A 14,353-nucleotide genomic window follows, 5' to 3' on the forward strand; every position below is an offset into this window, starting at 1 on the left:
GTTATACAATCAAGGCCTCGGGTTCATGCTCCAGGAAATATTCCATTCTGTGGAATGTCAAATCGGGTATTTGAGCCAATTCGTCTGTGAACAGCAGCTCTGTCTCGTGATCATCTATGATCGAAGTTAGAAATATTACACTTGCTGCAAGAATACCAAATTCCTTGTATATATGTTGGATCTTCAGAAAGACTTCACGCATAGCGGCATTTTTGAAGCAAAAAGGTCGATTATCACCATCTCATAGAGGATGACATCTCAAAACAACGTTGGAAAGCATTGCAAAAGCTCAATCGCTATAACACAACTTTCACAGTACTCAAATATGAAGGCTAGGTGAGCTAGTGAGCATTGTGTGATCAAAGCCGCAGCGTCTTCGGCGTTCTTAGTAACTATCAGATCTTAATTCGACGTATCCGCAGGATCTCTAGCGCAGCTGCTGTTGAAGAACTCTCGGCGCTGATATAAAGTGATAGTAAAACGTGGGGCTAGATGGAAAGGTAGGTCAGAGCACACAATTGAAGTCCCGTTTCCTCCAGGAATGAGGACAAAAAAGGACCCTTGCCATGAGTCTCCTAGTGAAGGACTGTGCCATCAATCGCGAATATTTTAGAACCATCAGAACCGACTACCCCCAAATACTGCGCGGAGGCTGAACAAGCATGTTTAATGCGTATTTTTTGATCATTGGGCATGATCATTATGGCATAAGTCATCAGCACGGGCTAAGGCTCGATCACCCGGGTGCACAGCGTGATGATGCCGTGGACCTTGGATCCCGACACGCCCAGGGGCTTCAAAGCCAGCAAGGAATGGAGACGGTTCTCCAGCTGCGCTACAGCCGACGATAACGTCCAGCGTGATATGTGCTAGAAACGGCTCAAAGCAACGAAAATTCTGAGTCGATCCTGAGTGTTGTTTCACCGCAATTGCACGGGGCGGTTCTACTGCAGTCCATTGCCCAGAGAACACTTGGTGGTCAAAGGACGGGGAAAGAAAGAAGCTTTGGAAAGCTACTAAGAGGTTGAAATGCGTCTGCTCATTCCTCCAGGATATAAAATAGCTTCACTTATATCAGAATATCGCAACTCTCTTCACATTCTAGCATGAGTGCATTCACTGTTGGTTTTATGGCCTCGGGTTCTTAGTGTGAGCGAGATAGTCGGGTCGTAGCCCTAGCTAGGACGATATCACTTTGGCATAACGCCCTCCAGAAACTAGTGCGAGTTAGGCAGCTTATCTTCATCTGTTTCATACCGAGGATGAGATTGCCTGGGTCATCTATATGTTGGTCTCAGTTAAACAAAACCAAGCCATTGTTGTGATTGTGGCCACTCCGTAAGATCTATTTCAAAGGCTAAGCACTCGAATAAAGTGGATAATAGCCACTTTTCACTGATGATAAAACTCCCTGCGTCTTAGTCAACCCTGTCAACCATGACCAAATGAGGAGGCGATTAGAAGTCTCCGCCCCATGATAGTGCCAGCCAACTGCTGCTGAACTCGCTGAACCCGCTCAAACCTAATGAAACCGCAAGACTCGCTTTCAAAATGATTAAAAAGCCCCGCGAGGGAAACAAACTGCTTCACACAGTTCGCTCTCTTATTAGGACAGTGGTAACCTTTTTGTTGATGAACCGGGGAATTTGCATGCTGGTTGAGAGAGTTGGGTGAGTTGAACTCTCTATGACACAAGTAGCATTCCCAGGCCTGGCCGTTGTAGGCACGATTAGTCGCGGAGTACTGCCCCTGCTGTTCCTTGTGCCATTCAATCTGCTTGTTGGTAATGATACCATGTGTGTCGCTTTGTCGCACCATGCGCAATATTGTATCGTGGTTCATGCTAGGAGCGTTTGGGCAAGAACCTTGTTCCAGGTGGTGAAAGACACCGCTGGCGGTTACGAAACTGCCTTTGCAGAAAGGACAGGCTGCTGTAGTTCCGCGGTGGGTCTTTGAATTCAGATGCTAACAGAAACCGCCAGAATTAGGTTTGCCTTTCACAGTGTTTTAATTAGTCATAACATACCGCACGAAGATTGCTTTCATTCTGGAAGTGGCGATCACACGGTTTGCAATAGTTCCGGTAATGGTTGAGCATATCCATGTGCTTCTCTGCGGCACCCGGATTGTGAAATTTCTCAGGACATTTCTGGCATTGAAACCGAGGTTTCCAGTGGCCGACGGCGTTCATATGCTGAATGGAAGCATTCTCACTGCGAAACTCGCGGTCACAAGACTGGCATGGAAAGACCGGAGCCCAGTGGTCCAGGGTGTTCATATGCTGGCGGCATGCACTGTGAGACCGGAAAACTCGTGAACAAGTCTCACACTCGATCCAATGACCGCATTGGGTCATGTGATGATCACATTCATCTCGATAAAAGAACTGATGATCACAGGTCAGGCACTCGTGCATTTTGGGTTGACGACCCTGGCAATTGACGTGAGTTCCAACTAGCTTTCGAGATAGAGCGTTGGAATTAATTAGAGAAACTGAGACACCTGAAGGGAAGCCGATGGATACTGGCGGAAGGAAAGAAGCTAGATATCGAGGTGTTGGTGAGGGTGATGTTGCTAGAGGGGCATTGGTGATCTACGAAAGCTTATCATCATGTGATAGCTGTTGAGAACTATGGCGGCAGACGTGATCCATGTCAGAATGAGACATGTCAAAACTGCCGCTGTGATTCATCGCTTGAGGAATCTAATCAGGACTAGGTTGAGGGAAATATTTCTGCTTTATCAAGGGGTTCTCACACTGGTGAGAATCTCCAAACTTAAACAACTCGGTAATTGATTCAAAGATTATCTTTCTTGTACCTTCTTTCAGTCATCAATATCCCCTCATTACATCAATTTTGAATAAGTTTTTTGTTGGCTGTGTCAATATATGTGAACTGAGAAACCACATCACTCTCTTTACTTACTTTTCCTTACCTTTACTGGGTTTTTTCTCACGTATTCTTGATTTTTAGTTTCTCTGGAACCCTCGCTATATATCACCTTAACAAGACCTGCAATTAGTTTATACAGCTAAAAGGAAAGGACTTAGCATAATCACGAAATTTTGGGGGGACCGTATAGTGGACCGCAAAGGTCTATAGGGTACCGTGGTGAGGTCCTCACTATCAATAATTGATAATCAACTCAATTCAACATGAATATCAGCGTAATTTATCTCGAATCAGAAGATAACCAAAGAACATGGATATGAAAGAGCATACGTATATAAGGAGGTTAACAAAATAAGATTGACACAGTAGATCCAAGTACCGTTCGATAAAAGACTGTAACCCAAGGGAGGCATGATCAGATATTGACTATGCTAAATGTGAACTCTCAACACGTACATATCAACTAGACATGGAGAACAATTGGTATTTATTCCACATTATGTTCCGAGCTCCGATGAGCACACCAAAGCAAAAACAGCGGGAGGGATTGACGAGGCTGAGAGGCGGACTGAAACGCGGAGATGAAGTGGAGACATCGGAGACGCGGAAGCCCGAACGCCGAGGGATATTATTTTCTTTAGAACGGGTTTTGCTTAAATTATTGATGATTTCTATATTGCATTGATTATATGTGACAGAAAGCCTGTGAAATCCTTAGTTGATTTGCCACCTGCGTTTAACCCCGCTTTGTGTACGACTGTCAACACTTTTCCCACTTTAAAAAGGCATTGAAGGATCATTGAAGAGGAAAATAGCTATGACGGGGGAAGATCGAACAATCAGGAAAGGTACCAAAAGTTGCACAGAATGTGAGTGACCGTATTCATTTCTTTTCACTTGCATATTTCGCTGTTAGATTAACAGAAGTAGGCAGACGTCGAAAAATCCGGTGCATTCAAAGCTTTGAAAATGCACAAACATGTCGTCGGTGTGAAGAACAGGGTTTAGAATGTATTGCCCAAACGCATACTAAAGGCTCGACAAGGACCCAAAGACTTTCTTCGAAGCAACGAGTCGCTCAACTTGAATCGAAAGTGTTAAGTTTGACCGAGACTGTTCGCCAGATGCAACATAAACTCAATTTTCAAGCAACACAGAACGAGGATGTTGATTTCGAGCAAATATTCGAAGATCATAGCTGTGGCCTCTCCATTTCGGAGCATTCTATTGCTGAGCAACCGTTTCACTTGCGATTACTGTTTCAAAATGACTGGCTCAGCGTGGAAGGTCCCTCAGAAAGCCGGGCCATGCAAGGTCATAGCTTTACTAACACTGCACATCTACTCGCGATCGCAAGAAGGTCGCTACAGGTGCTTATTCCTTCGAAAGATGAAATATCAAAAATGAGCGATGCAGCTTCCGAATGGCTTACTATGCTCCAGTCATTTTTCCCACTACCGTGCGGCACGACTTGTGGAGAAGAGATTGTTGCGGGCTATGAAGAGATGCATACTCCAAATATTGATCCCATTAAGCTAGCTTCTTGGATGATTACTGTTGCCATGATAACCGAGCAACTTTCACCAGAAAATGTGAGCATGAACGTTCGACTTAATGAACGGCAGCCACAAATTTCGCTTTCGAAAGCCATATCCGCAGCGGTGGAGAATAGAATCTTGGCCTTCGATGCTTTGACGGGCTCAATAGAAGGACTTTCGCTCTTGATGCAATTTATCAGGCTGTAAGAATCTCATCTTCCGTGACTTTACTGATCATATTAGCTGACCGATGTTAGGGAAATGGGCCGAGGCAATATCCATAAAGCATGGTTAAAACTACGACACGCTATTGCGATTGCAGAGTTGATGGGACTTCAGAACCTGATTCCAGTAATCCAAATCAGTTCCGGCACCAGGGCTACGGATGAAGACGCCATGAGCAAATTGCGGCTATGGGAATTAATATGTGCTGCAGACAGATTGTTGGGAATGATTCTCAATATTTCGCCAATAACAGGTCGTCACCAACAATTGACCAACCATTCCATATCCATCAATGGCATCGTGCAAACCCGGGTGTATCTCTGTCGTCTGACAGATATAGCGAACAAGATCCAAGATCTCGATTTGATCAGCAAATCAAATGTATCTGGAACGGAGAGCTATGAATTTGCTTTGGGGCTTTCTGGGGAGCTGAAAGCACTTGCCTCTCAAACCCCAGAAGATTGGTGGTCAGGGGGTGTGCACGGCGCAAATAATGTTCAACCTGATCATATAGTGCAGTTTTTGCATTATTACGTCGCCATGAGAATCCACCTACCTCTCAGTCTACGACAAGGCCCATGCGGCGAGAACTTGTTCCATTGTTTGGCTTGTGTAGCCGCGTGTGAGTCGATGGTCCAACGATATCAGTTATTGAGACAAACGCTCCCTCCTGGTCTATTTCTTTCTGAAATGTTGGACATCCAGGCGTTCTCCGCTGCGGTCACTCTTCTTCTCATATCTCATATGTCTTCCCTCTGCTCGTTGGAAGTCGGCATCGACAAAATCAGGATGAAAAATGAGGTTGGACAAGTGATGAAGCTTCTTCAGGACAAATCTGACTGTTCTTCTGGATCCTGCACTGCCTATAACGGGTTTACCACGCTTCGTTCCCTCGACGATCTACTTTGTAGAAGGGGAAATGGCCATGATGTATGCCAATTAGCCTTTAATGTCCCACTTCTCGGGAAATTGGAGGTCAAACGTAACGAGAAGACTTTTCAAGCGGATGATTTTTGGTCTCCGGAATTTCTGTCAGCTCTTGGACTTTTCAATACAAGAGAGCAGCAGATCTTTCAGCCAGACCCAGATCCTTACATGTCTCTAGAGCCTTTCGTTGATCTGCAAAATATATGATTGTCCGAATTTGGAACCTCATATTTGGCTTGGTACCTATATTGAAACGAAGGTAATATTATTCAGGCACTTTAGATACCAAGTGAACTACTATGTAGACCACCTTGCGCCGGGTAGGCTATAATCGTCTTCATGTTTTATCGAGCTTGGTTACAAGGATAAAGAGAAATCAAGATTGCTCAAAAGAGGTTTTTAGGATTGTATGCCAATGTATGAGCGCAAAGGCGTTCACTGTGCTGAAATCGCCTCAAACGCCTGCTTGGACCAGTTGCTAAACTCCACTAGCAGATGCTGACGATGACACTCAACGACGTCTTCTCCAGCCCCGGTAGGGAAATATATCGCCAAATCAACGTCAAATCCTTGACTGTCCTCATGGTCCCTGAACTGGTGGTATAGCTCCATAATCTGAGAACCATCTTCGAGATAGCCTCGACCAGTCATCTTCGTAGTGAAGGTCGGCTCATCCTGAACAAAATCGGCAGCTTCCACATCAAAAGCCAGCGTAAACAAGGTTGGCTTTTCACCAAGTGTCTCCAACACAGTCATTGATTTAGAGCCTTGCGAAGGGCGAACAACCCAATGCTCGGGGTGAGCGGCAAGCTTCTCAGGCTCAGGAAGCATGCCACCTTCTGCGGGAATGAACCATTGAATAAAATCCTTTGAAAGGACTCCTCGTACAGAAAGAGCGATGCGAGCTGGTGCCCATTCTCCGTTCGATCTGAGACATGCTTGTTTCCACCATTCGGTACTAGCTGCCGTTTCCTCACGAAGAAGCTCGATCAGGCCGTCTTCGCCTAGCAAGCGCCGAATCAGCATCATTGATCGCCGCGCAAATTCCGCCTCAAGGTCTTTGGTGGCACGGGTGCTGGTAGGCCCTTTCAGGACGTCGATGGCGAAGGGGTTCGAAGCCATGTTGTTAAGTAGTCAGAGAAAGTTGAAAAGAAGATGGATTTTGAGATCGACTTTGTGGTTTGTCGGAGAGGGAGTCAAATATGCAATCTAGGGGATCCCTTCTTATTTAAGTAGTTCTGTTTTGGGGACGGCATTTGTTGTTGCGATCGGCACCTTTCGGCACGGTCGTGTTTCTGTCCGCGGACGAACGAAATAGTGAAAGTCCACGCACATTGGATACATAGGCTCCCAAGTAATGACACTGATTCAATGGAGAAATTCCTGAGCAAACCCACTATGTGGATTTGATTTAGTTAATTATACCCCCCGTGTATCATACCTGTGGTCGTGGTATAGAGATATCGGGGCTTGTTAATTGCGGTCTTCAAATACGGGCACTGGCTATATTGCTCAGGATGATTTTTCGTATTGACCCTACACCCTGGACAATAGTCAACTTATCTGTGGGCTACAAGGCGAGACACGATAGACTAGGCCCTGGGAGTAGACGAAGTCCCCATCGCCATGGACCAAACCTCGTCTTGGGCCTGATGCGTCACCAGCTGAGTATGAATCGACGCACGCAAGAAGATAAATCAAAGGAGTATTGTTCATTCGATTTTTACTAATCATTTACTTATTGGAATGGATGGTAGGATCATCTTATTGGAATTTTTAAGAAAGAAGTCGACCCCTTGTATGATAATACATTTTTATTATATTGGGAACGAACAGGTGAAGAGGCTATGTGCCACTATCTACTTGTTTTCCATTTTCAATTATGACGTGAGATATATATATTGTTTTAATATATCAATTTTATTGTGTATATAATGAACGTCATGATTTATCTTGTTCCCTCAGCAATAATGCCCAAAATATTCATATCTGGGATATCCGTTTGACTGGCCTGATCGCAGATTGTCGACTTACGGCCTACCTCCGGCAATGACCGGAAGTATAAGGCACGAATCATATTTACCTCCCGTGTGGATGTGGTGCTGGCCCACATTCTCATCTTCAGATTCTTCGGGCTTCATCACTGCGGCCGAAGGCGCACTCAAAAAATGGCCTCCGATGCGAAGCAACAGCCCTTCTCCAGCTGCGAAAACCATGCCCGTGGGCCACAGAGTAATATCTAATGGAACAATAGTTCCCGGGGTGATCTTTTCCTCTCGATCGTGTCGATAGAAGACCTCCTGTCCGTCCGAACTTGATCGTGTCGGGTCACGGGAGACAGACGAAGACGCTCTCAGGAATCCTTGAGGGCCGTAGAGCTTGGATGTCTCAGCATCGGGGATGTCGCTTGCTGGTATCGGGCACGGGAAGTTGACGCCTTCTAGCAAGGTGCCAGTTTCATCAATCTTACGGAGTTGGATAACAACATCCATATCATCTCTTTGCTCGCAGGACATCCACAGACGGGCCTTGGCATATCCGGCAATCTCAGTGTAGTCATCAAATTTCAGCACAAATTCCTGCTCGCTGTTGTTAGTTTGTCGAGCCAGGAAGATATCAAATAAGCAAATAACGGTCTAGTAACGTACAGAGGTAGACGCCGCAAGGCCATGTCCGTCGTGGTAAACGGAGGATTCGCGGTCCCGAGGAGTCAGACTCATTGACTTGGTGGCGGCATCAAGAAAGTAACTTTGCAACCTTTGTCGGCGAAGTGGGAACTCGGTTTCTGGTCTTTCTACAATGTTCGGAACAGTTCCGAATCCATGAAGAGACAAGCGCAAAGAAGGCGTATCTGTTTCCCAGCCATTCATAATTCCTTTGCAGTAACGATCATAGAAGCGCTGCAGATCATCGTTCGAGTTGCGCTCGTACATTTCATACCACTCGAAGGTTGCATGAACGCGCATCCATTTCTTCGTTGAACCAGCGCGACGATATGTATCGAAGGATCCGTAGACATGGAAAGGGTTGGAAAAAGACCCCAACAAATACATCGGGACATTAATTTTCTCAACTTCATCATTCTTCCCGGCCCAGTATTCGTCAAAAAGAGGATGTGTTTTCACCATTTGTGTCATATCCTCAACTTCGTGGTTGCCAGCGACACCCCATTGGTATTTCGACACGAAGGTGTTATGCATCGCAAAGCCGCCACGACGGAGAAGTTGGCGATAGATGTCCGTAAATCCTTCCCAGGGAGCGAGTGCCTTCAAAGCTGGGTGGGACTGTCTGGAGGCATAGTTGACTTGGGCTTTTGCCAGGTACGAATTGCCGCCCATACAGACAGAGCCATTGCACCATGGCTGCTTCGACAAGTAGTCGATAGTGTCATAGATATCCTCCGCTTCTTGATCACCCCAAAAGAAGAACGATCCATCTGAAAATTGAGTGCCGCGGGCGTCAACATTCACGACCGCATAACCCCGTTTACACCAATCTGCGGGGTCCAGGCCTTCGAATGTCTCGTATCCGGATGTCCAGTCTTTGGGGACCCCGGAGCGATGCCAAGCGATATCGATGCTAATGCTAGACTTTCCATAGGGACTCCAACAGATCACTGCGGGAACTTTGGCTTCATCCGAAGAAGCTGGGCGGTAGATGTCGGCATACACGTGAAGTCCATCTCGAAGAGGGATCGCTGTATCGCGGTCAACAACGGAGTCGACCAGCATTTGCTTCCGCCCATTTTCTTTGGCATGGCCCTTTGGCAGGAAAATGCTCTTTGGGTCGAATTTGACATTGAATGGTTTGTACCTCGGGTGTGCATGAACGGGGATAGGCTTGACAAAATTCAGATCAGGGAACTGAGCCTTGATATTCTGGGTGGTAGTCATCGTGGAAAGAGGTGTTCTTTACTGTAATATGGGATACCATTGCTGTCAATATTATTCCTTTTATGTCATGACACAAAGTCCACGGACGAGAATGACCTCCACACGATCTTCAGATCTGCAGCGGGGAACATGTTGGTCCGCGGACGAAAGAATGTCCACGGACGAGAACAGCTTGGGAGAAACTCTGCGCTGGAAACTTGAATCATCTGAAATCATTCGTTATTGAACTTCGCTAGTCAAGAATATGAGAGAGTGAGTAATCCTACTCAACTCTTCTGGCCTATTCCAGTAACTTGAGAAGGAAGATGCATTTCTAAAGCCCATCTCGGTTGGCCCTCTTGCTGAGAAGTGCAACACCAACCCTGCCACGAAGCGATTGGCCCTTTCCGACATCCTCATAGGTAGTCAAAATGGTTATTTGTGGTTTAGGATTCTTTTCAATTGCCATATATTATAACAAGATCGTATTTTCACCAGGGTCAAGCAGTTTGAGAACCCTCGGGCCCACCACCCTTGCGAGCTTAGACTAAGATGGTCTATCCAAACTCACTGATCCTATCCCACATCACCTTGGGCTGACAAGTATTCCTTGAACGTGGAAGATACTCTTCCTTGTCTGCCTTCACAACAGCTAATTCTTGACTATCAGCCCTTTAACAGTTGATTTTACAAATTCCACCTAATATTTGAGCTAAAGACTGGCTCTCATACAATTGTCTGCCTTACGCAGTTACGAGATGCTTGTACACGCGTCGTTAAACGACACTCTGTCTTTCGTTCCACCCCCACCAATGCACTTTCATGGGATAGCCAACGACATCGGCTGGTCCTGCCAGATCCTGCATTTGTATGGATCGAGCTTCATTGCCGCTCAAAGGAGATCGCACTCCGCTCTCTGAACCATTTCGCTCTCTTACCTTCGATGGAAGAACCTTTTGAAGTGGCAGTAAGCAAATCCGTCGATGAACATGTTTTCTGTCGAGTCGACGCAAATCGTGCGATTATCGACCATGCTTCGTTTGCCATAGTCTTGCGTGATCTACAGGACGCATATAGCGACGCCAATTTTGACGGCCCAGTACCCTCATATGATGCATTTGTGGGAACGCTCTGGAGCAGCCGTTTGGTATGCTAGTGTGGATGCTGCAGAGGGCAGCTGCTATCTCCCCAGCCCACGCAAAGTAGACCTCAGCGGAAACTTACAGTGGGGTAGGTTGTGATTAGATTGATACTGTTCTGATGGCTGGATGAGATATTAATTGAATATGTCCGAACGTGCCTTTGGCTGAGGTCTCTTTTCACTTCTCACTTGAGTTAACTTTTATCGCGAGGCCACCATTGCTGGTAAATCAATATCTTAATAAAATGACATCAAAAAGACATTTCACATCTCTTGATAATGTGGGCTAAGTACTTGTTGTCAATACTCACGGAAATTCATCTTGTGTGGGGCAGAGCCTGGTTAGATGCACTAGCTTACCCCAAGTTTGGCCAACTGGGCGTTCTCTTCTTCTCAATTTTCTTTGAACCGAACAAAACTATAATCAACTATCTTTATTCTTGCTTAATGAAATGAAGAAGGAAAACCCCAGAGAGCAGAAACGGAAAAATAACCTCTCAATTCTCTGTACTTTCTCTCTATCGTCATTTTTCTGCTGCAGCTTTTAGGAAATCTCCAACCCGACTCTTAGGAGTATTTACATCGACCGCCCGGCCAAGGAGGAACACAGTAATATTCAAGTGTTCACAAAGCATTGCAGCACGAAATGCATTTCCATAAAATCCGCCGGAGGCATTCACATCAGCCCTCTGGTCAAGGAGTAGCTTAGCAATATCTAAATTCCGCACTACGTAGGTAGATACGAAGACCCTCCTTGCGTAATTATATAGAGCGAGTAAAAGATCCATAAGTAATAGGACTAACGATTCGGGAGAAAATTATATAGGGTCGGGGATAGCGACTCGGTAGGTATGAGAGCGAGGGAAAGTCGCCGAGATATGATGATTCGTACGCGTGATAGGGGCTGGTGGAGCTGAAGCGCTCGGTGATCCGGGTCAATAGCAAAATGTGCCTCATCTGCGAGGTGCAGGAGAAAGGAAGGCGAAAAAGAAATCGGGGCAGTTGGATGGAGGAGAGAAGAGCAGGGGATTATATAGAGCCAACGCGCATTCTCACAAAATCTCCGGCTTATATTGTCAAAAATCTGACATAACTGCATCCAATATCCGATATGGTGTAATTCGGGGGGACAGCGGAAAGACCACGGTTGCGCGTGGTGTTGTGGGGGACAATCGTGGTGTTTCCGTATAGGCGTTTTCTTACATCTACTAATTAGGACTAGCTCCATATATCCAACTGGGTTTAGCACGTGGTTGTCCCGATCTTGCTACATATCTACGTATTAAAAGCCCGGCGGGTCTATCATAGGCCATAATTCATTCCCAAGTTAAACTCAGAACTAACATAAGTCACCTCTCCCCGATCTCCTCGTCAGTGATAACCGGACGACGTCAAGCGCGCTTCATAAAATACGATTCGTTGGCCCACTTCTGCCATGGACAGGATTCACTACTTCTGTCAAAAATGTCTACGATACACAGCAGTGGAGTAACCGGGTGATTCAGATCAGCATCCAAGCCAGAAATCTCACCAATGAGAAAGTTTTCGTCGGAGATGAGGCCGGGGTTTATGCTCGATTCCAGCAAGCTGCTGGACAGGTCCTTGGTGCAGTATTCGAGGCTCAATCAATCAATATAGCACTAGGGGACTTCAAGTCCACTGGACTTGCATACAGCAAGACCCCCGACGTGGTCATGCTCTCTTTACCCGATCTGCAAAACGCCAATGCGCAGCAACTAAGAGTTGTCGGCGAAGTCAAGGTACCGTGGTTGATGGAGCATCGACTTGACTTGTGTGCTACAAATTCAACTTTGTTGCGAGAGGTCTTGCGCAACCTATTTCATACATGTTAGACCTTGGTTGTGTGTATGGCTTCATCACCAATTACCGCCAGACCATATTCTTACGACAAAGTCAGGTCGGATCAACTTGGAGAATTGAGCATTCCCCCGTGATCAAATCATCCGTCAGATATGCGCCTCTAGACCCCGAAAATCAGTCTACCGGACCCGTGTTGTCCTTCAATCAATGTTTTCTGTATCTTGCTACCATTGCTGAAGCCCAGGGGCCGATTTCCAATCCCACTCCTCGCAGTCAATGGATCAGACGGCGTTAATCATAGTGTGCTGCCCAAATACTTTCGTGTATAGCAAATACAGTCATGCAAGCAAGAACCTGAGACAATGAAGACAGACTTCAATAAATTGCAAGTAACATCTGACATAGTACGCCTTTATTGCACCTGCAGCAATCCCTTGGTTCATATTTTTCTACTAAGCCAGCCAGGAAGGAACAAGATGGCGGATCATACTTCACACTGTATCCCGCTGTGGTTGTTTCCATATTCACCACGTCCAGCCGTTGACATCTTCGATCCAATCCGCCGTTTCGGGTGGTGTTCCTTCCCAGTCGAATCGGCTATCGGAGGGTTGGATGAGTCCGTATTGGAAGTAGTTAATATCACCCCACTGTTGAGGTTCGTCAAACGGAGATGCGAGTTTGAAACCGCAGATGTGCCTAGAGATAGTTAGATTATAATATTCCACATGGATAATCTCGCATAGACACACATTTGACCACTAGACTTGTCATAAATGATCTTCGATGGACCAGCCATGCATGGCATGTAACCGCATAGTAAATACCTTCTGCTCTCTGTTAGCTCAATGTTTTTTGCTGTGGTCACTAGATAATCATACGTATAGACTTGGCGAAACTGATCGCGGATGGCCTGGCGATCGGCAAAGGGGAGCCTCCAGAATTCGGTCAAATTAAGAGACTCGCCGGCGACTTTTTCCCATAGAATGTATGTGATATATCCCCCGGGAACACCCTCGTCGTGGTCTTGCTGGCGCTGTTGATAGCCTAGTAGTCGAGGAACAACGTCACAGTCTAGCTTTATGAATGTCCGGAAAGCGATCAGTTCTGGATGGTCAGGAGGGGTGTCGACGGCCTGGCTAGCCCGTACGGCGGCCTTCTTCGTTTCAGTTCCAGCTATAGGAACTTGTTGGTAAATGCGTAAAAATGCGCGCCTGTTGTCGTCTACCTCACTGGCAGGTCGGCATAGGAACTTCCCGGTGGTGTCTGAGGGTCCGAGCTCCGCGGTGATGTCTTCCTTTGTCAGGCGATTCGACTCTTCCCCGAGCTTCTCAAGTATTATCCATTTCTGGGCGGGGAAGTTGAACGGTGGTTCCGCAACGGCATCAAACGTGACCTGTGTTCCTTCAAGATTGGTGAGATATTCCATTGGTGAATCCATGGCAGGTAGCTTGGAGATGGGGACAAAGGGTAAAAGAAATGTGAGGGTAGAAGAGTAACGTGATAGTGATCGCATGTTGACCAAGAAAGTTTGCTTTCTCCGGTTCTGCGGCAGAATTTCTCTCCTATATCAACCTTTTTTCTTTCAGCGATGTGTACTGTTTGTTTGACGGTTTCTAGTGTCTCGTTCGAGCCCTCCACCCTCTACTGTAATCTCCTCGACTACGGATATTTCCAACCAACCTCCTACGGAAGCCAGTTTTATGCCTTCTCGACTATCCCTCCGGCCACCAAGCAGCCCAGTATAACAACTAGCCACTGCAGCATGACCTGTCCCGAGGCCAATGGTCAAATCTATGTCAGCCTATACGGTATCTCTAATATCTTTCTATCGAGTCAGCCGCTTACAAGATAACCAGACTTTCTACATGTGCTATATAATGCGCCACTACACGCCTTATCTCAACATCGAGTCGGTTTCAACCCTTGAAAACTGCA

The 14,353-nt window shown here is 46.3% G+C and overlaps 4 protein-coding genes across 4 annotated transcripts; all 4 read right to left on the reverse strand.

Moving 5' to 3' along the window:
- Positions 1–1,431: 1,431 nt before the first annotated feature.
- On the reverse strand, positions 1,432–2,416 carry N7511_009028 (C2H2-type zinc finger protein; the record flags this gene model as incomplete). Its single annotated transcript, XM_057131405.1, has 2 exons — positions 1,432–1,965; positions 2,027–2,416. The coding sequence occupies 2 exons, from the start codon at positions 2,414–2,416 to the stop codon at positions 1,432–1,434; spliced, it is 924 nt and encodes a 307-aa protein (XP_056979393.1).
- A 3,603-nt stretch (positions 2,417–6,019) lies between these two features.
- On the reverse strand, positions 6,020–6,706 carry N7511_009029 (uncharacterized protein; the record flags this gene model as incomplete). Its single annotated transcript, XM_057131406.1, has 1 exon — positions 6,020–6,706. The coding sequence occupies one exon, from the start codon at positions 6,704–6,706 to the stop codon at positions 6,020–6,022; it is 687 nt and encodes a 228-aa protein (XP_056979394.1).
- Positions 6,707–7,614: 908 nt separating this feature from the next.
- Positions 7,615–9,477, reverse strand: N7511_009030 (uncharacterized protein; the record flags this gene model as incomplete). Its single annotated transcript, XM_057131407.1, has 2 exons — positions 7,615–8,163; positions 8,233–9,477. 2 exons carry the CDS (start codon positions 9,475–9,477, stop codon positions 7,615–7,617), a joined length of 1,794 nt encoding a protein of 597 aa, XP_056979395.1.
- Positions 9,478–12,942: 3,465 nt separating this feature from the next.
- Positions 12,943–13,856, reverse strand: N7511_009031 (uncharacterized protein; the record flags this gene model as incomplete). Its single annotated transcript, XM_057131408.1, has 3 exons — positions 12,943–13,114; positions 13,168–13,245; positions 13,297–13,856. 3 exons carry the CDS (start codon positions 13,854–13,856, stop codon positions 12,943–12,945), a joined length of 810 nt encoding a protein of 269 aa, XP_056979396.1.
- Between the last annotated feature and the right edge of the window lie 497 nt (positions 13,857–14,353).

This window comes from Penicillium nucicola (genome assembly GCF_028828085.1).
Source record: "Penicillium nucicola strain IBT 29836 chromosome Unknown utg000010l, whole genome shotgun sequence".
NCBI lineage: Eukaryota > Fungi > Ascomycota > Eurotiomycetes > Eurotiales > Aspergillaceae > Penicillium > Penicillium nucicola.